Below are 25,180 nucleotides of genomic sequence, written 5' to 3'. Positions count from 1 at the left end.
CTTCGAGGTTAGGGCTTGGTGGGGGAGAATCGAAAATGGGAGGAAGACCGAAAAACCCCATGTAATTAAAATGTTTATAACTTTTGAAGTATTTTTTTATCCTTTTATGCCTAGTTCGATGCCGACGTTGTGATCTCTCATTGGAGGGTGCATTCGTTCAATGCACCCATGCGTGCATAGTACGCCGACTCTTTGAATTCCCTTTCCCTTTCCCCATTTCCATTTCCATTTTCACCCAAGCCCGAGCCCAAGAGCAAGAGACCACCGGCAGCAACTCCAACAAGCTCTGACGGCATGGAGCCAACTGGCAATAAGAATAAGCCGAATCCCTTCTTCTCATTCTCCTTCCAACCCTATATTATTCCTCTTTGTTAATATCATCTTCCTTTCTCTTCTTCTAGCAACAGACCACCGGCGGCGATTTCATTGTTTCACCGAACTCCAACGGCATGTAGTCAACCGGCGGTAAACATCCCTTCTTCTCCTTTTTCTTTCAACCCTGTTATTCATCTTCATTAATATCTTCTTCCTTTTCTTTTGGCAGGAGACCACCGGCAATGATTTCATTGTTTCACCAAGCTCCGACAGCGATTGCCATCCAATTCTGATGGCATGTCACCTAGCGGGAGGTCGGTGTCGTCAAGCTCAAAGAAACAATTGTGCCTCCGAGATTTTGCATGTTATGTCAGCTACGATGAACCCAAACGATATTGAATGGAAAACGGAAAGAACCTGATTTTCCATTGAAGGGGTACAAGTGTTTCTTGTTTATATGTTCCCGGCGAAGAAGTTGGTGCCATATGGAGATTTCATTGGTGCCTTTTACTTTCAAGCTTCTTACAGTTTCTCCGATGAAGTTATTATCAAGCAAAATCCAATTTGCTCCTATTGGATTAGTCGACATGCTTAATACCAGAGGTGCCATTCAATCACTGGAGTAGGATGACAAGACAAGCTCGGTTCGAATTGGAGTGAGGGAAACCGGAGAGATGAGGTTGTTTGCATCAAAAGAAACCAAAAGTTTGTTTAATTGATGGTGAAGAGGTGCATTTACGTTCGAGGAACACATAGTTGTGATTCAAGTTCCATGGCCTAATGGATTAATGTTCGATTTTTATTGAACTAAATTTATGTAATGTGAATTACGTAGTAAAGTGTGCTCTGTTATTTATTGTCTATCTTGTGCATTGAACAGTAAGTCATATTCATTTTTCACAAAATGACCAACTATAATATCGAGAAAACCTGGTATCCAACAGCCATGACGGTTAAATTTAATTGTATACACAGAAGGTGGGAGGGAACTAGGCCATATAAATCATAGCTCTTAAAGGATATTCTTTGTAATGAGAATCATGAAGTTGAATGTGGGAACTCGGTGAAACAGTGAAATCGCCGCCGGTAGTCTCCTACTGGATTAAGGGACAACCAAAGAAAATAGAACCTACATGCTTCCATTATCATTTTTGTTGCGCACATCACCATTGTCCCTGCCATCAACAATTTAATAATTCATTAATTTGATATTTTTGGTTAACATTTTTCTTACCAAATTAACTAGTTATTCAAACTTACTAGGTTTGGGGTAAAACAAGACATACCATTTTTTTTTATTTCTTTTGAAGGGCTACACAATGGGAGACCTCCAATTTTTTTTTTTTTTTTCTTTTGAAGGGCTACACAATAGGGGTAGCCTATCCCCCAACCCAGATGAAGGTGGGATTTGATCCCAAGTCTATGCTACGACAAACAGGAGACCTTACTAATCAGCGTTGGTTGACACCTTGCAAATAGACCTACCTTTTTATGTGTAGTAGGTTGACCAGTTCAACTATCAAGGTCAACAATAATTGTAAGCATCGGTCCACAGTGGTAATACATAAAATACATGCTTATATCTTATACCAAATTTATATTTGGTAAAATCCATGGTGCGTAAGCAATGTGATATGTCATAACTGATATCTTTGGCATTATTACGTTTTTTGAAGGTAAGTACATACAACTTGTGAAAGGTAAATTAACCAATGAAAAGCAAATAAATTATTTATTGTCTTTAATGTAATTGGCTGAAATTGAAATTAAATGTATCACAAATCATCGCTTAGGTGGTGCTACAGATTAGCCCTAGACGAGGTGCTCCTAGCCGGCCTAAGTTGTGGTCGAAATCGCTAGGTCGGAGTGAAAATGAACCGCGATCTAGGACTCCAAATCATCGCTTAGGTTGTGTCCAAGTGTCATCCAACTGTTCTAAGATGCCATGTCACGATGTGACTAGAGGGCCAAATCTGCCCTCATCAATTGCCCCCCACTCCCGAGCTGAGGGCAGCTCGGCGAAGGAAGTAGATTGTTCCTTTTGGCCCAAAATGATTGTTTGATGAGCTCGTAGTCCCAAGTATCGGTCCAATTTGCTTCTCAAGTCGGAAGAGTCTGAGCATTTGCAACCTTTCGTAGGACCTCGCCGTCTTGATTTTCGAGGCACGAGAGCGAATTCATCTACTCGAGGAGAGGTGGAGCAGGTGCCACAAGGACGTCTACCTTATTAAGGATGTGACCATCAAGGGGTTCTGTAATCTGACTAAGTACCTCAAGAGCGAAGCTCATCATGCTAGTGAGTTTGACACAGAGCCTAAAACCGAAGTGAAGAAATCAACCAAGTTCGCATCCGTCATGGTGTTGAGAGCGAACTAGTCTTTTCCTTGTTCTCTTTCTCGTGTTGAATGTGAACTGCTTTTTATTTCGCTCAAGCAAAAGAGGTGAATGGGTCTTATGTGGTGCCGAAGTCTTTTATTAGCTCGGTATCTTAGCCCTTAGGCTCTGAGAGCAACTTGTAGTCCACTCTCCTTATCCTTGATTTTTCCCATCCCGAAGAGGCTGTTGGATCTTATGTGGTGCCGAGGTCTTTCATCAGCTCGACACCTTAAACCTTAGGCTCTGGGAACGATTCGCAGTCCACTCTCCATATCCTTGATTTTGCCCATGTTGAAGAGGCAACTGGGTCTCATGTGGTGCCGAGGTCTTTTATCAGCTCAACACCTTAGCCCTTAGACTCTAGGAGCAACTCATGGTCCACTTTCCATAATATTATTTAGCCGACATATGGCTTGACTAGTTTGCTTAAGTGGGTGGTCATTCTATTGTACTCTTAGATGTGGCTACTTCTGCATCATCACTTGAGATTGGTTTCCTTGGGAAGGTGCTTGCAAGATCATGGCGTACTGCTTCTAGAACCGCTGACTGTCTGCTTCTATTGGAGTCATGGGAGGCTCACCCTGAGAGGGCAGCTCTGCTGTCTACGGGTCACCTACTCTCATGGGAACCATAAGGGGCTCGACTTATGAGGGCGGTTCCACTTTCAGCTCGCTTCCAACTCTCTGGGGGCCATAAAAGCTCGATCCGTAGTGAGGCTTCGCAGTTCGGGCTGGAGGTAGTCTGGGTCAGGTTGCTGAGGCTCGCCCAAGCTGGTTATTTGTTTCTGTTCTATTTGCAGGTATTGTCATTACTTTCGACGTCAGATGATAATTTGATGCCACGGTTGCACTGCATCAGCCCTCGGAGACGCTGGTCATCAACTCCTACGAGAAGCCACAGGGAGCTCGACCTGCAGGAGCAGCTCGACTAGCTGTAGGTTGCCAACTCACGCGGGAGACTTGAAAGGCTCGACTAGCAAGGGCGTCTACAAAGTCCGTAGGCTGCTAACTCCCGCAGGAGCCACGAAGGGTTCAACTTGTAGTGGAGACCTCGCGAAGAAGGCTAACAAGGCTTGTCCGGGCTGAAATGAGGTTGGCAGAGCTGCTTAAATGGTTGGCTATCAACTTCTGCGGGAACCGTTAATGGCTTGACCTGCAGGGGCAGCCTTACTCCGAGGTGCTTGTCACCAGACTACTGGTTATTGAGGTCATTCTACTGTTGATTGCTCCAATGCACCGAGCTTCTTGATTTTCATGGAGGAGGGTTCTCATGTTCTTGCCCCCTAGTAATTGATTATTTGTTCTCGATGTTGGTGCTACTTTAAAATGCATTTGAGTTAGTAAAAAATGGAAATTAGAGAGTAAGAACATAAAATTTTAAAAGGTGAGATCTTAGCTTTCTGGAAGATAAGGACTTAGCTTTTTAGAGGTGAGAACTTAGCTTCTTATAGCGTTTCCCACAGACGATGCCAATTGATGAAGCAAGTTTTGGCAGCCCCTGGTTGGCTGCTGACTCGAATGCTGATTAATGGTGTGTAATCTGACTGCTCTCCTATTGTCTGGCTATTTCCTAGTGACTGATGACTCACAGGCCGAAGTGGAGGATTTTTGTTGAATGAGGACTTGGATGCCAAGTTGACTAGGCCGAGTTGGGTTGCTCTTCAAAGAAACCTGCAAAGAATCAATGTTAGAGGACCCGGGGTGGCTAACCCGGCAAGGTCAATCCGATGATTAAGTTAGTACTCTCGTAGTAGATCGTGAGCTAAAAAATCAGAAAGTATGAGAGCTAGAATGTGCTTACTCGCCTCTCTCTTGTGTCATTGGGGTTGGTGCCTTTATATAGGCTTTGTTTGGCGTGGGCTTCACGCACCACATCCAAGATTTCTGGGAGGTCGCCTAACTTGTCCGAGATCCCCGGAGGTAACCGCCACACACGTTGACCATCCTCCGGAACACTCGGTATGTGGGCCAACTTTCGAGAAACTTGGGAGTGTCGGGATATGCATACCGAATTTGTCGACGAGCATAACTCGCAGGTCGCCTCCTTTACCTCAGTCAGGTCGGCAAGCCCTCGAGGGAGGTCACTCCTTACGTCGAGGTCACCTCGGCCAGTTACAAGGTGCTACAGATTAGCCCTAGACGAGGTGCTCCTAGCCGGCCTAAGTTGTGGTCGAAGTCGTTAGGTCGGAGTGAAGACGAACCACGATCTGGGAATCCAAATCATCGCTTAGGTGGTGTCCATGTGTCATATAGTTGTTCCAAAATGCCATGTGTGATGATGTGGTTGGAGGGCCAAATCCACCCTCATAAACTTTCATGACTTTCTCTAGCACTTGCTTGGATCCCTGAGTAAAGATAATGATGTCATCAGCATAAAGACTATGAGTGATAACCAGACAGCCCCTATGAGTAGCATAAACACTTGTAGGGTGATCCTCACCCAACTTAGATAGATTTCTACTTAAGACTTCCTCTGCAATGATAAACAGATAAGGAGACAAAGGGTCCCCTTGACACAACCCTCTTGTGGACTAAAAGTATCCTGCAACTCCTCCATTCCATAGAACTGAAAACCAACAGTTATTAACCATTTTCTTAACCAAACCAATCCATGTTTCACTAAAACCGAACATTCTCAAAACTGCAAAGAGAAAGGACCAATTCAGCCGATCATAGGCTTTCACCATGTATAGTTTCAGCACAACATTCCCCCTACCGCCTTCCTATCAATATCATTAACCAGTTCCTGCACCAAGACCACATTATCCATGATATTTCGTCCCTGTATAAAAGCACCATGTTCTTGTGAAATCAATTTAGGTAAAATATTTGCTAGCCTCTTAGTAACCACCTTGGCAATAATTTTGTACCAAAAATCACGTAGGCTTATGGAGCGAAAATCTATAAAACTTTTAGCACTTTTCATTTTGTAATGAGAGTAATAAAAGAGGAAGTGTAACTCACCAGGAGCTTGCCACCATTAGAAAAGTATTGGATAGCCCCTACTACGTCAACACCAACGATGTCCCAACATGAGACAAAGAAATGCCTCGTAAAGCCATCCGGACCTAGAGCACTATCTTTGTCCATGGCGTGGACCACCTCATGGATTTTATTCTCTGAAGGCACGGCCAATAAAACATCATTGTTTTCCTGATTTACCACACACGGAATAACCTCCAGCAAATCATCATCGCAATCTGCCCCTTCCTCTGACATAACATTGCAAAAGTAGTTTACTGCCATCAATTTTATTTCCTCCAGGTCAGTAATCCAATCCCCTGTCAAGTCTTTAAATTTTGCAAATTCTACTTCTCATTCTAGATTTTTGTCGCCATTTCATTCTAGATTTTTGTCGCCAAAAAATTTTGCCCCTGTCAAGTCTTTTAACCATTTCATTCTAGATTTTTGTCGCCAAAAAATTTCCAGCAAATCTGTGAATCTGATGAAGTTTCTTCCGTTCCTCCCTAAGCTCAGTGAGACTGGCAGCTGAACGCACCTGTAAATGATTCATCTCTACACCTTGAACTCTATCCTCTGTCTCTTTCATCACCTGATGAATATTCCCAAAAACCTCCTAGTTCCATTGTTTGAATTTACTCCTTAATTTATGTAATTTGAGAAATAAACTCATCAATGGAGTAGCATACACATTTTCATTCCAGCAGTCCCTAACTACATTGTGAAAAGTGTGGTGAGATAGCCACATCTACTAAAATCTGAACGGCTTAGGACCTATCTGCCTTTCCTCCTCAACTGAGAAAACCAAGGGACAGTGATCTAAACAAGTACAATTAAGATGATTTACCGGTTTCAAGGGAAAAGATTGAGCCCAGCTAGAGTTTACCAGAACCCGATCAAGTTGAGCCCAAACAGAGTCCAATCATTCCCTATTATTGCACCATGTGAATCTGCTTCCAGAGAAACCCAAGTCCACCAAACCCACAACATTAATCACATCTACAAAATCCTCCATTGCATAAACATCAGGACTTCTCCCTTCAACCTTTTCTGCTCTACACGTAACTACATTAAAATCACCAGCTATTAGCCAAGGTTCCAATATCCAAGAAGCTAAGTTCTATATACTGTCCTAGAGAACTGTTCTTTTCAACCAGTCACATTTGGCATAAACCACAGATAGAATAAAAACCTCATCGACAGAAGTAGTAATTCTCACTGTTAAAATCTGGTCACAATCATTTATCAACTGAATAGAGAAAAAAGTATTCCAAAACAAAACAATTTTGCTACTAATATAAATAGGGAAACTAGTCATGTTAAGTCTCCTAGTAATCAAGGAGAGTCTATCATCCCCAATCATGGGTTCAGCTACAGCCACCACACCTAATTTATGTAACTTGTAGAGTTTTTTTAAGCGAGTAATGGAGGGATCATTAGCAACCTCAGATATTCCAAAAAAGACCATTCATTGAGAACAACTAGAAGTACACTTACCATGGCATGCCTGCAATCTAGTTACTGGCCTATTCTCGCTCTGCACATATTTCTTTCTAGGCCTTTTCTTTCGGACCACCTGTGTCCATTTTGCCTCCACATCTAAACCGGCATCATCCTCAGAGAGAGCACAAGAAGGACCTTTCATTCTTTCAGTAATTTTGTCGAGCAACTCAACATCAGATTTGTTGACATTGCTGTGTCCCCAGCGATTAAATCTTTTGTCCAATTCCAATTTGGAATTCCTCGAATCCTCCAAACTCCAAAGCCTATCTGGCTCCTTAAAGAGAGAGGACTAGTAGTCTCCAACAGGTATGGCCGAACAAGCTTCACACCAATGTCATCTTTGGAAGCAAAAAAATTTTTGCAATACCTCCTCCGAATTTAGAGTTTCTGTCAATACCCTCTTTGTGGTGACTGTAGGTGCTCTTTGCACTTCCTGGTAAATTTGCTTCACAATTTGTTTTCTTCTGGGAGCGGGTGCTTGTTCTATTGGCTTTGAAATTGAAGCAGTAGCGTTGGTCTTGGCGACTTCTCCCTCTGCTTTTGACGTTCTTTTAATTTTTAATTTACAATCCCCTTTGCGATGGCCATGTTTAAAGCAGAAAGTGCAATACTTGGGTAGGTTCTCATAAATTATTTTTTGCCAAAACCCCTCTTTCCCGAGCCCAACCCAAACACGACTAGGATTCTCCTTCAACAGATCCACCTCCACACAAACCCTAGCCACCATGGTTACAGACCGGTACACTACTCGCGTATTGTATCGGCCGATCCATATCGATACAGACCGGTACACTACTCGCGAAACGCAAATGAGCATACTCGATAACGCGCCTACTGAAAAAGGAATGTTGCAAGACTTGAACCTACATCCAGAACTAAAGGAAATCTTATCGTCTGCACCTACAAGCCATTATGCCACTCCATCTTTTGTGTTTATAAATAAATGATTACAGAATTTATTTCTTTATTACTTAAATGCAATTCAAATAAATAATACATATTATCGTTAACTCCAACTAAAAATTAAAAAAGTAATACTTAAAATCAATATTTTATGAAGTAATAGAAATAAATAATATATCAAATCCACATTTATATCAAAATATTATTTGAATCTCAAAAAAATTATAAAAATATAATATTAATAAGAAAATAACTATATTAATACTTAAAATTTATAAATTTGCACATGATATATATATACATATATAATAATTTACATTACATAAAATCATATTTATTATTTAGAAAATAAAAACATTGTTTACAAAATATTGAAGAATATAATCTAAAATTGAATCTATCAAATCTACAAATCTACATTTATACCAAAAAAATATTTTTAATTAGAAATTTATAGGAATAAAAATATTTTTAATGGAATAGATTTGATATATGATATGGATAGATTTTGCATATGATATGTATCTTAGAAATTTTATTAGATTTGATATATTTTAAGTTAAGATTATACATTTTATAAATTATTAAATGATATTTTAATTTACATGGATAATTTAATATTTAGTTGACCTCATTGTTAATGTAAAAAAAGTAAAAATAGTAAAACAAAAATAATTGATATAATAATTAAAATACAATAGGAAAATAGGTTTTGCATTTTGGACTCTTGATTGATACATTATCAATAAAATTGTATGATATTTATGCATCATATTATACTAATTGTAATATACTTTTTTCATATACACCATTAAAATATACATTTTCTATGTATTTATACATTATTTATGGTTATTTGACTTTAAACATAATATTATTAATGTATTATGAAATTTTTATGTGTTTCCCCAATGTATCCATATTTTTCTTCCATATCCATGTGTTTCCAAAGCATATCCGTATTCGTATCCAAGTTATTCGATACGATACTCGATACTGATACTTTAATCATTGGTTCTAGTCAAGCGAGTAGTGGCCAGATCCACCTTCAAAACTATTTCTGCTACTTGCACAATTGAGTGCAGATACCTATCATTGTATAGATTGATCAACATCTTTGGCAAAGAGATCCAAAGCAGCATAATTGATGGTTCCCACCCTAACTCCAAACTGGCGTCCATGTCAAAAATCTGAGCAAGTACTCTTTGACAAAAACCACCTCTTGCAACCAAGCCCTAAGGTATTCCTCTTCACTTTCAAACCTAAAAAGCACATGTCTAGAATCCAGGGCAGTGACGATAAGAGCTCATTGAAGCCTGAACATACCCACCAGAAATTCCCTGATTTCAACAAGAGAATGGCGTCTATAAGAACATTTTCCAACCAAATCGAATTGAAGAGGGGAGAGAGATTTCTCGATATCTTCATCTAAGAAGAGAACTGCAGGTTCTCCCCACTTGATCAAAGGAGTTTTCAAAGGAATATCCACCACTGGTGGATCAAGAATAGTTGGTAATGGATTTGCAGAGGAAGCGACCACCAAAGCAAAAGAATGAGCACCTCGAGATTCCCCAAGCGACTCCCCCATCTCGAGATGGAAACAACCAAATTGATTTAATTTAAGCAACTCAACCTCCAACTAATCTTGATTTCCCTTTAAAGTACAAAAACACATTATGGCTCAAAATCAAGTTTTGAACTTGTTTATGAGGTCTTCAGCGCCAATCCTCTAATCTTTTTTGGAGAGAGCCAACCCTTTAATCACGAAAACGATTGTGCTTTGTTTGACCCACACAAATATTATGGTTTTAACTAACGCCATCTTCATTCTTTAAATAACCATGAAATTTGCTCTTATCTTTGCACTGCGTATCAGCCTAAACAGAGGCATTCCATGGTTAAACTCAAATCAGTGAATTTAGAGTGGAGTATTATAGGAAGAAGAGAGAACATATTCGAGAATATCTAAGATAAGGGGGATGGAGAGTTATAGTGTATCTACTAGAATGATTGTTGACATCGGATTTCTCGGCAAGATCCTACGGGGGAGGAGATAGGGCAGTCTGAATTAGTGACGGGATCTGCTCCTCACAAATGGGCGCCTCACAGGCACATCCACCGTCCATTGGGAACATCTCCCGTGAATAACAATTAATAAGTACGAGATATGTTCCCTGTCAGGTCTCTCTGAATTAGGTCGATAGGAGTGAAAGATTGAGGGCTCATTTGGCGTGTTTTTTCATGTGGTCTTTCCGTTCTCTATAAGTTGGAAAGACCGATTTTCAGTTTATTCCCATTTGGCTCGTAAAAGATTTAGTCGCCAAAAGACGGAACGCCAAAAAGATGCGAGAAAAAGCCTATTTCGGGCTGATTTTGAAGAGCTTCAAATAAAGCTTATTGCGTCTTTCGTGTTTTAATCTCGCACGAAAAGACATGTATCTACCAAATGTGTTTTGGACTACTCAGATCTTTATGTAAAAGCTCAATATGTCTTTTGCATGTCAAACTATCAGAAGATCTTCTCAAATAGACATGCCAAAACGGGCACTGAGATTCAAACTCGATAAAGGAAAACTCACTTTTTGGGTAAAATGAGAGCTAACTGAACAAATTAACGGCCGTTAAATTAGCTCCACGAGGTTGAAATTACATCTCCGCCCCACAGCACATCCTCGCCGTATATTGAGAACATCTCCCGATGATGATATCATCGGAACTGGTACTATCATTGGGAGATATTCACAATACACGGCGGGATGTGTTGTGGGGCGGAGATGTAAATTCCACGAAGTTGAGGCGCATAACACGCGGCGTCTTCTAGTAGTGTGGGGCGCCCGGGTGGGGGGGTTGATTTGAACTCGTCGTCACCGCAACTCTTTCCTCTTACGTTGTTAATGGACGTTATCTTTATCTGACCTTCGTAACGTGTCTGTGACAAGTATCCCATTATAGATTATTTATCCGCCGTCTCAAAGAAGTCCGGAGAGAGAGAGAGAGAGCTATCTGTCTGTAAAGCGTCCATGGATCACTTGAAGCCAAGCTCTGCTAATTCCTCGCCTCTTACTCCGTTGGGGTTTCTGGAACGAGCCGCCACCGTCTACGGCGACTGCACCTCCATCGTCTATAATAGCACCACCTACACCTGGTCTCAAACACACCGCCGATGCCTACAACTGGCCTCTGCCCTCACATCGCTCGGCATCAAGAGGGGCCACGTCGTCTCCGTGGTGGCTCCCAATGTCCCCGCCATGTACGAGCTCCACTTCGCCGTCCCCATGTCCGGTGCCATCCTCAATAGCATCAACACCCGCCTAGACGCCCGCACCATCTCCATCCTCCTCCGTCACAGCGAATCGAAGCTCGTTTTCGTCGACTACCTCTCTCGCTCTCTCGTCCTCGAAGCCATCTCCTTCTTCCCGCCCAATATCCAAGCCCCTCTCCTCGTCTTCATCGCAGATTACGATGAAGAAGAAGCAAAAGCAGCCGTTGACCCTGATCGCACTTACGAAGGCTTGCTCAAGACCGGCGATCCCGGATTCAAGTGGATCCGGCCGGAGACGGAGTGGGATCCCATGGTGTTGAACTATACCTCCGGCACCACCTCTGCTCCCAAGGGAGTGGTCCATTGCCACCGCGGGCTTTTCATCGTCACAGTTGATTCTCTGAACGAATGGACTGTACAAAAACAGCCTATCTATTTGTGGACCCTACCTATGTTCCATGCCAACGGTTGGAGCTACCCGTGGGGCATGGCAGCCGTGGGTGGGACCAACATCTGTCTCCGCAAGTTCGATGCCGCGACGATCTACGCTGCGATACGCAGGCATGGTGTGACCCACATGTGTGGTGCACCAGTGGTGCTGAACATGTTAGCCAACGCACCTGATGCCCGGCCGCTTAAGCAACCCGTCCAGATTCTAACTGCCGGGGCGCCACCGCCTGCAGCGGTGCTGTTCCGGACGGAGTCTCTTGGGTTTATAGTGAGTCATGGGTACGGGTTGACAGAGACCGCCGGGCTCGTTGTAGCGTGCGCTTGGAAGCGCCAGTGGAATCGCCTGCCTGCAACCGAGAGAGCGAGATTAAAGGCTAGACAAGGAGTGAGGACCATTGGGATGGCCGAGGTTGACGTGATAGATCCCGAATCAGGTGCGAGCGTGAAACGAGATGGATCATCACTCGGCGAGATCGTCTTGCGAGGTGGGTGTGTCATGTTGGGTTACCTGAAAGATCCGGCCGGGACGTCCAAGTGCATGAGTGACAAGGGCTGGTTCTACACCGGCGACGTGGGCGTGATACACCCAGATGGGTATTTGGAGATCAAAGACCGATCGAAGGACGTGATCATAAGCGGGGGAGAGAACCTGAGCAGCGTCGAGGTTGAATCCGTGTTATACACGAACCCGGCTGTGAACGAAGCGGCCGTGGTGGCTCGGCCTGACGAGTTCTGGGGTGAGACCCCATGCGCTTTCATAAGCTTGAAACCGCAGGCGCAGAGGCCGTCGGAGAAGGAGATTGTAGAATATTGCCGTGCTCGGTTGCCGCACTACATGGTTCCCAAGACGGTGGTGTTCAGAGACGAGCTTCCCAAGACTTCGACGGGTAAGATTCAGAAGTTCTTGCTCAGGGATATAGCAAAGTCTCTAGGCGCATCTCCGGTGAGTCGGATGTAGAGATTTTTAATTTGACTCGTCCGGGTTGAGTTCCGTGGAGTGGCTGAGTTGGTGCAATTTGGGCTTGTCTCATCCATTACTTATGTGGATGATTGTGTGTTTCAACTTTTTCTTCCCTTTTCTGATAATAATAACTAATAATGTTGATGAAGGAGACAAATTACAAATACGAACAAAAGATATATATTGGATTAGGACCTTAAGAATGAAGAAATATATACGGTGTATGAAGGCCTGTCTCAGTTGATAGAGATAACCAGTATTGGCCCTTTGATTGGAATGGTAAAGAATAGGCCCGTCTATTTTCATTCTGCCTTACATGTTATATTCCGATTATTTTGGAAGATCAAACGGGTATCCATTTATTCGAATTCGATCCGGTTAAGGGTGATTCGAATTTCAAACCGTCTATAATTGGATCGTATATGGATTGGTTGGTATAGTTCAGTCCGGTGGATTGAATCTGTCTGTGGATTGATGTTAAATTCACGGATAAGATGCGATTTATAAGGGGTTATAAATAGAATAAGAGGAATTACAATTCAGATTTTTGAGGGGATTCCTATTAATATGTATCGTTTAGATATTGTGATTTTACTAAAACTCAGTCAAGCTTCCAGACTTTCCGCATAATGTAATGAAATTAAATATATAAAATTAATAGTTTTAATATAACACCTCTGTCCGGTACCAAAAAATTTCTAGTCCACGCCATGTGGTCTGCATATCCATAATAAAAAGAAAAAAGAAAGAAAAAGCCATGGAGTATGGACAAATTTGACAATGTCTCCTCGTGTCTTGACGTAACGGTTACATCATGTCTTATCCCATTTATATATTAGAAAGAGAGCCCAACCCAAGATGAGGACTTGATGCTCAAATTGTGAGATTTTAGAACAGTTGCCTGGCATGTTGCCGATGCATGGAGATGGCCCGAGACCGAGTGATTGATGTCGTTGTCAAATTAGGTTGTCACATGGCTGTTTTATACACATGTGGTAAAGTTTGGGTGTGCTTTTTCTAGCATAGTTCACCTCGGTAAGGAGTGTTTTGATTAAGGGGTATTTTGTATTGTGGATGAGAAATGGATAAATGTGGATAGGGATGGCAATTTTATCTACAAAACTGAGTTTTTGATCTGCCCGGATTTTTCCTGATCATATATGGGGACGGGTCGGTTTCAGAGATTTCTTTTTGCCTTGGACAAGGGACGGGGCGGGGATGGGGTCTGCATGTAAATCCCCAAACCCGCCCCGACCTCGGTTGTAAATTACAGATATACCTTTATATATATACCCTATAAGGTATTGCGTAGGTTATTATTGTGTTAGGTTAGGAGTCTGAGAGCCTCGAATACAAAGTTGTCGTCTGTTTTCCTATTCCCTAATCCCTATTGTTTCGTCTTCTTCAACCTTCACACATATAGAGATTCAGACTGAGTCTTCGTTCAACCTTCGCACAATCGTCGATCGCCGAGCGCCGCCGTAGCAGAGGAATCGCCGACTGCCACGGTTCTCACTTTCTCTCATTCTCTATTTCTCAGTCTGGCACTAGCAGTCTTTCTCTCATTCTGTTTCTTCCTTTCTTGCTCTCCGTTCGTCCACCGATCGCTGGGTGCCGCCACCGCCATAGCAGTAACTTCCCCGTCTTCCGTCATTCTTTGATCATGTTTCTCGATACTCTCTAACATGAAGTGCAAGAATATCAAGAGCCGATCGTTAGTGTGAGGAGCTCCGCACCCGATGTCATTTTCTGGCATTTATGGGCATTTGGCATCAGAAGCACCAGGATAACCAATCAAACGCATCACCCAAAATGGATCTCCAACTTTATCACCCTCAAATTCATTTGTTGATCCACCTAATGCTAGAGCTATGCCTCGCATTCATTTACGGGGTGGGTACATATCGGGGATTTCCCATCCCCGACAAGGCCAAGGATGGGGTTGAATCTTTACCCCAATACCGGGGACGGGGCAGGGATGGGTGAGGGGATTTTAGTCACGGGGCGGGAATGGGGAGGGGGTGCCCTGCCCCATACCCGTCTCATTGCCATCCTTAAGTGTGGATTAGTCCACACCACACCCTTTGGCAGAGACCAATCCACACCACACCATAGTCTACAATTATTCTGAACCGAGGGCAAACTATTTTGATTAGACCATTTTACATTGACAATGTCGTTCTATAGGCGTGGTGTGGACCAGTCCACACCACACTTTTTGATTTCATGTATCTCATATACATTTTATGAATGATCTACACAATTAATCATAAATATCTAATTTTTGCATTTTATATGATAAATATATTGAAAAAGGCATCAATAAATTAAAAAATATATTTTAAATATTTAAAAATATTATTTTATTTATAAAAATATTAAAATAATTAATATTTTATTAAAAAAATAGGTAAAATAATTACAAACCAGATGGATGCATCAAGAACACAAAAACAAACGATCAATGGTTCAAGATTTAGCATCATTCAACAGTTAAGAGGGAAACACAGTACTATTCGCAAATAAAGAAGGATCACATCAAGAGGAAAACACATTACAGAGGATTTTCTGATGCAGATCTAACATTTGTCAAGAGCAACACTTGACATCGTGAGTTTCTTCAAGATGGAGCCTTGGCAGGTGGACCGGTGGAGGAGAGTTGTAGTGGTGGAGAGCTTCAGTGGGCGGTGGAGAACTCCAACAGTAAAATGTGAAGCAAATAAGGTTTCAAGGAAAGTGTGAAGTAGGGGATCAAAAAATTACCTATGAACAGGCCCTAACCACGATATTTTGCCCTTGCCGCTAAATTGGGGTGTAGACAAGACCTGTTCACGATATAGCGTGGACCAATCCCATCCACAACCTGCCCAATAGATATCATCCCGGGGCCGAAACGGTCCCATCCACGAGATGAACACCAAACCGAGCACCGCCTAGTTCACTCGGGATGAGATCATCATTTGAGTTCATGGCAAAATATATATTAGTTTTCCTTGATTTCTAGATGTTGATCAAAATCATTCGCTCAAAGCCAATGCAATCCAGTTTTGGCGTGTGCTGGAATTGTCATAGCATGGGTCCCATACTCAAGGGCTCTACAGTGAGATTATACACAAGGAATGCCTTACCTTTCTATGCTCAGCATCCTCATACCCAAGGGCTTTGTTCATCGTCCTCAGAAGTTAGACCCCCCTCACTTTCTCTCTGTCATGTGGCGGTATCAACAAGAACCCATTTAGACACAACTCAAAATCCATGCATGAATGGAGCAGATCCACATATAACTTTGAATTGCAAAGAACCCATCATCATTCACAATTGAATCATAGTAACAGTTAAACGAGAAGCAAAACTAGAACTCGAGAAAATGACAAAATAGAAGTTGAGAAAGCTCCGCTTCTGCAACCCAAAAAGACCAAGCTTTGTCTTCGTCGCTGCTAATCCGGTTGTCAATCGATGTCAAGGATTTCACCTGCTCGGCTGCTCCTTCTCCCTATTGGCCATGTTGGGTCCTTAGAGAGAGAGAGAGAGTTGGTGCATCCAGAGGAAGGGGATGAGGGTAAAACTGTGTTTTAAAAAATTTTAAACGGTAATGTAGTGTCACATGTTTACGAAGGGGTAGATCTAGTCAATTGTCAGAACAATACGGGTGGTTAAAGACATTAGTTAAGCAGTAAGGGTACAGTTTGTCAATTAAATAAACAGTAGGGGTAGTTTAAGAAATTTGCTTTTAAATAAAATAATTAATAAATACATTAATATAAATAATTAATAAAAATTAATCAATTAAAATTATTTAATAATTAATTAATTTTTCAAAATAAAATGTTCAAATTATTTATAATGCAATAAGTAGTCATTAAATAAAATATAAATAACAAAATTAAAATATTAATTAATGTTCAAAATTAATTAACTAAGTAATATCAATATATAATTAATAATAAAATACTAAATCATAAAAGTATTACTAATTAATTAATATTTAACAATAAAATAGTTAATAATTATTTACTTAACTAATTAATGAATAATTAAATAATTATTCTAATATTAATAATTTAATTAAGATAAAATAAAACATAATGAATCAATGAAAAATAATTTATTAATTATTTATAAATCATATTAAAATATTAAATTTATTAATTAGTTCAAAGGTATTAATAATTATCATAGTAAATATAATAAAATATAATTAAAAGTATGAATTAATTCATAGTAAATATAATAAAGTAAGATTTAAAATATTAACTATTAGTTAATAATTAATTATAAATTTAATTAATAAAATATTAATAATTAAATAAAATAATAAAATATTACTAACTATATAATTAATTAATGACTATTATTAGGGTTGATTTTTCCACTATTTTCCCTTTTTCCTTTCCCATCCCACCAAAATCTTCCTACAAACCAAATGCAACCCTAATCCCTTAAGAGTTAAAACTTAAAAATATACAATTAACCCACGATTAGACCATTCAATAAATGGGCTAAACAACATCTTTAAGCGCCTTGCCATTAAAAAAAAAAAAAAAACAAAAAAATCAACCTGTAAGCGCCTCAAGGACTGAACCTCTTATCTTGACCTCTCATCAATGGATTATTTGAATTTTTTTGGAAAATATTGTTTGAATTCACTAGACTATCCTTTGTTTTTATAAATTATTGAATATGCTCATGGAATACCCACTGTTTGAACTATGAAATTACTGAACATGCCACTATGGAATCTTTTTTTTTTCATTTAATTTTCAAAATGTACGTTTTATATTTCTACCATTAGTCTCTCAACTTTCAAAGTGTAATTAATTATAATTTAGTAATTACTATTACTATTAAAGTATAAGTCCTTATTAACTATAATAATTATTAGTAATTATTAATTAAATACTACAATTAATTATAAGTTACAATTAATTTTAAATAACTATTCATTAAGCAACTACTTATTATTTTTAATTATTAATTATTATTAATTAATAATTTGTAACAATTATCAATTATTAATGAATAATATTGCTTAGTTATTAATAATTTTTAAACTAACAATTGTTATTATTTACTATTATTAGTTATTATTTATTATTTACTAATTATTTTATTATTATTATTAATTATCAATAATTATTTGATTAAATAATTCATTCATTTCAATTAATATTTTTAATTTGTTGTTAATACTTATTAATGAATTAGTAATTACAATTAATTATTAAATAATTTTATTTAATCATTGATATTGCTTATTATCTATTAATACATCTCCAGTTATTAATGAGTAACATTCTTTATAAATTATAATTAATTACTTATGGGTATTTGTTGCCTATTATTAATTATTAAATATTTTTAATTAATTATTAATGGTTTATCCATTTTTGTAATTTTGTTCAATCATTTTTCACCTTTTCTTTTACAAATTAATTCATTTTTATTCTTTTTCAATCACTTCACTTTTTCAAAAATAATTAATTATCATTGTTCCATGATGTAAAATTGTGAGTTGTCATTTCTCATAACTCAGCGCGTAGATTTAATATTCTCTAAATTAGTGGTTACGGGTTATGACATGTTGATTCACATGGCAAAGTTGATTTGTAATCGGATGGACAAATTGTGAGTTTTGGTTGTTGGCCCAGTTAACTTATAATTGTCACGTGACAGCTGGATACAAGGTTTTGTTAGATATTGTTTTGTGTCTAGAGGACCTTTTGAATCTTATGGTTCAATTACAAAATCAAACTTGAGGTTGAGAAATAGAGCCTTTGTTTCAGTGTTTTCAAAACCGAACCAGGCCCAACGGTTGGACTGGAAAAACCAGGAACTGGTTTTGTTTCACCCCAATATTGTTTTTTGGTCAAAAATTGTTGATTTGGTGAGTAAATCAGACCCGAGCAGTCAAATCATTGACCCAGAAAATAGTTTTTTGCCATTTTTTATTTTTTTAATTTTTTTTATCAGAACAGGTCATCTATTCAGACTGGACTATTAGACCATTTGACCTAGGAACCGATCCTCAAAATGAATATTCTAGCATTTATGAGTACGTACAAATTGGTGGTGACGTCGAATTGTTATTTGGGTTTGTGTTGGTTTGATTGTATTTCTTGTTTTTATCCCTTGAAATGGAATCTTTTTGTGTGAATGGGGGATTTGCAAGATTTGAGGTCATGATCCTGAGGGTTTGGGGTGTTGTAGATGATTGAAGTTGTTTAATTGGATGTGTCTAACGTATAAATAAGGGGGTGTTCTTTTTTTGGACTTTGAGGAGAAAAGTCGGTCAATAGGATTTTGGTTTTCATTGACCAGAATCCCATGTTCTTTTTTCAAATTAATGTAGGGATCAGGGAAAGTTTATTTTTCTAGGTATCACCTACTCGGGTAAGTAATGGATTTTTATGGGATAAAAAATATCCATTTTAATAATGGATTTTTATGGTTAAAATGATCATTTCTTTTTTTTATTTGAAAAATAAAAAAACATGGGTAAATATGCTTACTTGGGTAAGTGTTTCTTAGAAAAAACTTATCCAAGTAATTACATTTACCCGAATAAATAACTTACCAAAAAACGAACAGGCCTAAGAGTGTAATGTTGGTTTTAAGGATTTTGGTGCGTATTTTCTAATTGTTAAGGGTTTCTCGAATGTGTAATAAGAAGATTGAGCAAAAATTGAGTGCAGTATTTCGTAATTGCTCCTCCTATGCACAAGTTTAAATTAGGATGTCATCGAAGAAAATTATAACAAATTTCTGGTGCAAGTAATTTTAAGCATATCATTCGTTAAAGATCACAAAGTGGTGAAGGGTGCAGTGCATCAATAAGACCGAAGAATATTATAATGAATTCGTAGTGCCCTTGATTAGTTCTAAAAGCAGTCTTAGCTACAGGTGAACTTGTATTTGATGATGATCAACGCATAAATCTAAGTTTAATAAAATAACAGCAAATAACCTCCATGCAGTTAAGAATTCATCCATCATTGTGATGAGAGACGTCTTTATTGGTGACTTGATTGTGGGCAGAGTAATCGACGTGCATGCACTAGGTGCTTTGGTACCAAATAGGTCCAAGCAGCGGCCATGGACCTTGTATTGGGCCATCTGGTTAGAAAGGTTAGTCGGAATTCACCAACGGCCACACCTTGGAGGAGGAATATTGCTTCTTCCCTATTTTTGCATATATGGTAAGATAAATGAGAAAATGGGTTAGTTTAAAAGAACCCATACCTAGGGGTGTCTATGAAAAATCAAAATAATTGGTTCGGTTTCGGTTTGGAATTTTTGAAAAACCGAAGGACTGTTTCAATTTTCGGTTAACCTACAAAAGAACTGATGGTTAACCGAACCGACTGGTAATTATATTTATATGTATATTTTATATATATTTTTAATATATGTCACATATTTTCTATATATTATATATAAATATATATTCATTATATATAAATATATACTTATATTATATTTATAATGATCTATTTATAAATATATTATATATACTATATATTTTTAAAATATTTATAATATATTATATATCATTTATTATTTATAATATAACATTATACATATATTTATATAATATATTATAAATATAAAAAATTGAAGAACCGAACCGATCAAAAACCAAAACCAGTGGACCGGTTAACCGGTGGTACTGATCGGTTTTGGTTTGGCAAAATGAAAAAACCGGTACCACCGATTCAGTTCACAAAGAAGGGCCATGGTTCAGTTAACCGAACCCTGGACACCCCTACCCATACCTCATTGATTGATTATTTGGAGGATAATTAGGCCCCATTCGCTTTCCAGTAAGTTATTTACCTGGGTAAATGCACTTACCCGATTGGGAAAGACTTATTCGAGTAAGTGCATATATTCTTTTACTTCCCATGTAAATAAGGCAATGACCATTTTAGCCATAAAAATTCATGGTTAAAGGGGCATTTTTGTCCCATTCAAGTGTTGGCAAGTTTTCCCCTAGGTGGTAAAGTTATTTACCCATCTAGAAGATGAGTATCATTTATCCAAGAAAATAAACTTTCTCTAATCCCCACATAAATCTGAAAAAAGAACATGGATTTCTTGTTCAATGGGAATCAAAATCCCATTTACCAACCTTTCCCTCTCTCAAAATCCAAAAAAAAAAAAATACCCCCTTATAGCTTACTTACTACAGCAGTATTCATTGACTAGAGAGAGAGAGTCTCCATGATTGTTGCAGGGTCCTATTAATAAGAAAACTTAAGTAAAACTAGGAAAATTAGGCGCGGTTAGTGGTAACAACCCAACTAAATGCATTATTTGGTTATGGTCTTATGGATCCTAAGAGCTTTACATGGTCCATGCATACGTGGCATGCTTCTCATTTGACTGGCCCGGTTCTTGGGTTAATAGCATCGATCTAAAACAAACAAATTGATGATTTGGATTAACTGCTTTACTAAAACCCCTTATAGTTTTATTTAGGGTAAAAGTCTTAAACCTCCCCTAAAATTTCACCTAAAAACTAAAACATCCCCTCACTTTTCAAACTGGACTTAAATCTCCCCTATTAAATGACATCAAGGAACACAAACCTCCCATCCTTTAAACTCTCCTTCTGTGCTTGTTAGCACATGATTTAAATTCCCATGATACCCTTAATTACCTATTTGCCTTAATCGATTATCTTATGTGAATACAAACCTCTCCTCACCAATCAAAAGCTAACTTGAACAAAAGACCTTATTTATAAAAAATTAAATCTCTTTTTTAGTTTTTCTGAACAATTTTTTGAAAAATAATACAAACAAATGTGAAGCAGTTTCTATGAAGCCAATCAGAAGATCTCTTCAGCTATTATCTGTAAAGTGGTTTTAATCCCCAATTTAAGCTAGGGTATATTAGTTAATTTAATTTTTTTTTGTTAATTATAACAGCTTATAAATCTGAGAGGGGAGGTCTATGTCCAATTTGAGAAATGAAGGGTTGTTTCAGTATTTGGGTGAAATATTAAAGGAGGTTATAATCTTTTACCCTTTAATTTATGTACTAAAACCTGTACTATAGTTTGTGAATTATTAATACACCCCTTATATTGCTTTATTTATCATTGTTTTTTCTTATATGGAAGTAAGATATGTCTGTTTTACCTAACTAGTAAGTGTGCACGTGGTAATTCTAGATGATGATAAAGATATTAATAATGTATCCAAAAATATCTATAAATATGTATTTTTATTTTTTGTTTTTATATGCTTTTTGCTTTTTATTATTAATTGAATGCATATTGCAAAATCGAAATCTGATTACATAAACACCTCATCCAAATATGTGATATTTAGATCGAGTTGTGAAGTTTCAAATATCATTAGCAGGTCAACTTGCTTCGTTAGATTCTTCTTTTTATAATATTTTATTTTTGGTGTTTTTTCTGTTCATTTAGAAAAAAAAATGTAAGATTTAAATAGAGGGAATTGAATGAGGTTTAAAAGTTCCACAATCTTTTTTATATTTTTAATAGTAGTGTAAATATAGAATTATAGATGTGTTCAATTTTTTCTATATTTTTTAAAATTTCTATGTAAAAATAATTTTGACATATCACACTAATTTTTTTTGTTTAATATGATAATTAATATTATACATGTGCCAAAATGATTTTTGCAACATTTCTGTATTTTTTATTTTTGTAATTTTGTATTTTTATATTTCATTAATTTTTATTATTTATTTATGACATTAAATGTTAATACATTTGGCCCAAAAGTTGAACTATTGATCTTTGACAAATAGTAAAATAATTTCATTTTTGGTTAGTGTTAAAGTATGTATTTCATTTTCGTTATCAATAAAAACAATTCTTTTTATTACACTTATTTTTTAACTTGACTAATAAAAGTATCTAATTTTTTTTATATTTTTGTAATTTTCTATATTTATTTCTATTTTTAAAATTTTATTACCTAACTATGACTTCATAGGTTTATCAATTCGATTTGAATGGTTGAATTGCTTAGCCATCACTTGATTTTAGCTAGTTTTAAAATATATCGATTTATATTGTTAAAAATATTGACATAGATTTAACTAGTACTATTTATTGGTGAAAAATAACTTAAATGTAGGATTTAATGAGAAAAAATGGGAATTAATAATACCTTTAAATATAAGACTTAATGAAAGGGGATTAAATAAGGTGGAAAGTAATAATATAAGTTACACTATCAACCCTTACGATTAGAGATGTAATAAATAGACAAATATGGGCATTTTAGTAGCCATCAAAAGTTGGCATTAAAATGTAATAAAATGACTTTCATACCCTTTATCATACAAAGAAATAGAGGGTAATTTTAGTCCAAAAAAATTTATTATATATACATACATACATACATAATAAAAATATATATAAATAATAAATAATAAATAATTATATTATATATATAATAATATTTTCATTAATATATTTTCTTTATTTTTATTTAAATCATTTTTGTCTAAAAAATAAAAAAGTAAATAATTGCAATTACCCAACTTTAGGGGAGGTTTTAGAAACAAAAAAAAGGCTCAATGCCCTTTCACATTTTTCACTTATTTTAAGAGGTTGCATGACCATTCCCATCTCTCACACAAAAAAATACAAATGGTTCCTGATGAAAGTTTATTAAGTGGCTACAAATTCTAGGGGTTTGGGGTCGGGCTAGGCTTTGTTGTATATAGAGCTGCAACTTCATGCATTGGATTAGCCCAAGCCCAACCCCTGAGTTGGGTTGATGATCAGGTTAGGGTTAGGATTGACTTTGGACAACCTGCCTTCACTTTGGGTTGGGTTAGGGTTGACCTCTTGGGCAACACATCAAACCTAAATCCGACTCTACCATTGCTGTTGTACATATGTATTAATACAATTATGGTCCTGCGTCACACCATCATATTAATATTTCTTTAAACCAATGAAGTTGTGATTAGTGATTTTCATTCTATAATTTTATCTTTTATTATTACTAATGATTTCATCATCTTAGATCTTCAGTATGAGATCTATCAAAATCTATATATATAACAAAGCAGTCAAGAAATTTTCCCCTTTTCTGAATTTTTTATTTTTTTTATTCCATACCATTTTTGAAACAACCAATGAGATGCACTATCCCATCACCTAAATAATCTCTTCTCCTAAAATTCCTTCTAAACTACCTCCCCCACTTTCTCCAAAATTATCTCTAATTCCTATTTATCTTCTAAATTATTTCTCATTCCTATTTATCTCCAAAACTATCTCTAATTTAGTAGAGAGTTTCTCTCCTAAGTTATCTTTAATTCCTATTTATCCTCTCCCCTCCTTTTTATCTATATCTATCTAAAGAAAGTTTGGATTAAAAAATCTAAGAATTATTTAAATATTGTCACAAAATTATATAATATCTTTAAAATATTTATTAAAAATACAAAATCTAATTTTATATTTTTACAAAATATATCACGAAATTATGTACTAACAATTTAAATAATGTTTTTCCGGATTATCAATTTAAATGTTTTTCAAATATTTAATAATATGTAATAGTATTAAATAAGTAAAAATCAAATAACAAGTTTTAAATATTTTATAGATTATTTAAATATTTATCATAACTAGATTTTAAATAGTTAAAATAACGGAATTATGTAATAAATTTAATTTTTTTTCAAAGTAGAAAAATAGTTATAACATAATATTGAAATTAATAATAATTTAATATATTACAAAATTAATAACGAAATTATGTAATAATAGTATAAATTATGATTTTATGGGTAATTAAATTCAATAAATAATTAATATCTTAAAATGTAAATATTTTACATATTATTTAAGTATTTAAATAACTAAATATTTTAAATAACAAAATATTTCACATAACTAGATTTTAAATAGTTAAAATAAAGAAATTATGTAATAATTGTAACATAATACTGAAATTAATAATAATTTAATATCTTTACATAATATTGTAAATAACTAATTTCACTTATACCAAGTAATAATTCGAGAAAATAAATTTCAAAAAAAAATAATATTTACTAATAATAATGTTAAACTCTTAATCTGTATTTATTATATAATTATATATACTAAAATTAATTTTTATTATATTTCATTAATTATTTATTATTTTTTGTGATAAATATTTTTTCAATGATTATGTATAAATTTATTTTTTTTATTTAACAGAAAACTTTCAATAATTATTGGAGATTAAATGACTATTATTGAATTTTTTAAATTTAATTTATTGTACTTATTTTATTTATTGTGTTTTTGTTATAACTTATTGATTAATGAATATTTATTAGAGATTAAACTATTATTTGAGATTATACTATTTATTGGCTAAGTTAATATGTTTTTAGTACTTATTGTATTTTTGTAATTATTGTATTTTTCATTATCAATATATTTTCAATAATTATGTA

The 25,180-nt window shown here is 36.3% G+C and overlaps 1 protein-coding gene across 1 annotated transcript; it reads left to right on the top strand.

The window, feature by feature from the left end:
• The first annotated feature begins 10,756 nt into the window (after positions 1–10,756).
• On the top strand, positions 10,757–13,038 carry LOC104592630 (2-methylpropanoate--CoA ligase CCL4-like). Its single transcript, XM_010252073.2, has one exon. It carries the CDS (start codon positions 11,078–11,080, stop codon positions 12,725–12,727), a length of 1,650 nt encoding a protein of 549 aa, XP_010250375.1. The 5' UTR covers positions 10,757–11,077; the 3' UTR covers positions 12,728–13,038.
• The last annotated feature ends 12,142 nt before the right edge of the window (positions 13,039–25,180 follow it).

This window comes from Nelumbo nucifera, chromosome 3 (assembly GCF_055504915.1).
Source record: "Nelumbo nucifera cultivar China Antique chromosome 3, China Antique-T2T, whole genome shotgun sequence".
Classification (NCBI taxonomy): Eukaryota; Viridiplantae; Streptophyta; class Magnoliopsida; order Proteales; family Nelumbonaceae; genus Nelumbo; species Nelumbo nucifera.
This window is presented reverse-complemented; position numbering and strand designations above follow the sequence as displayed.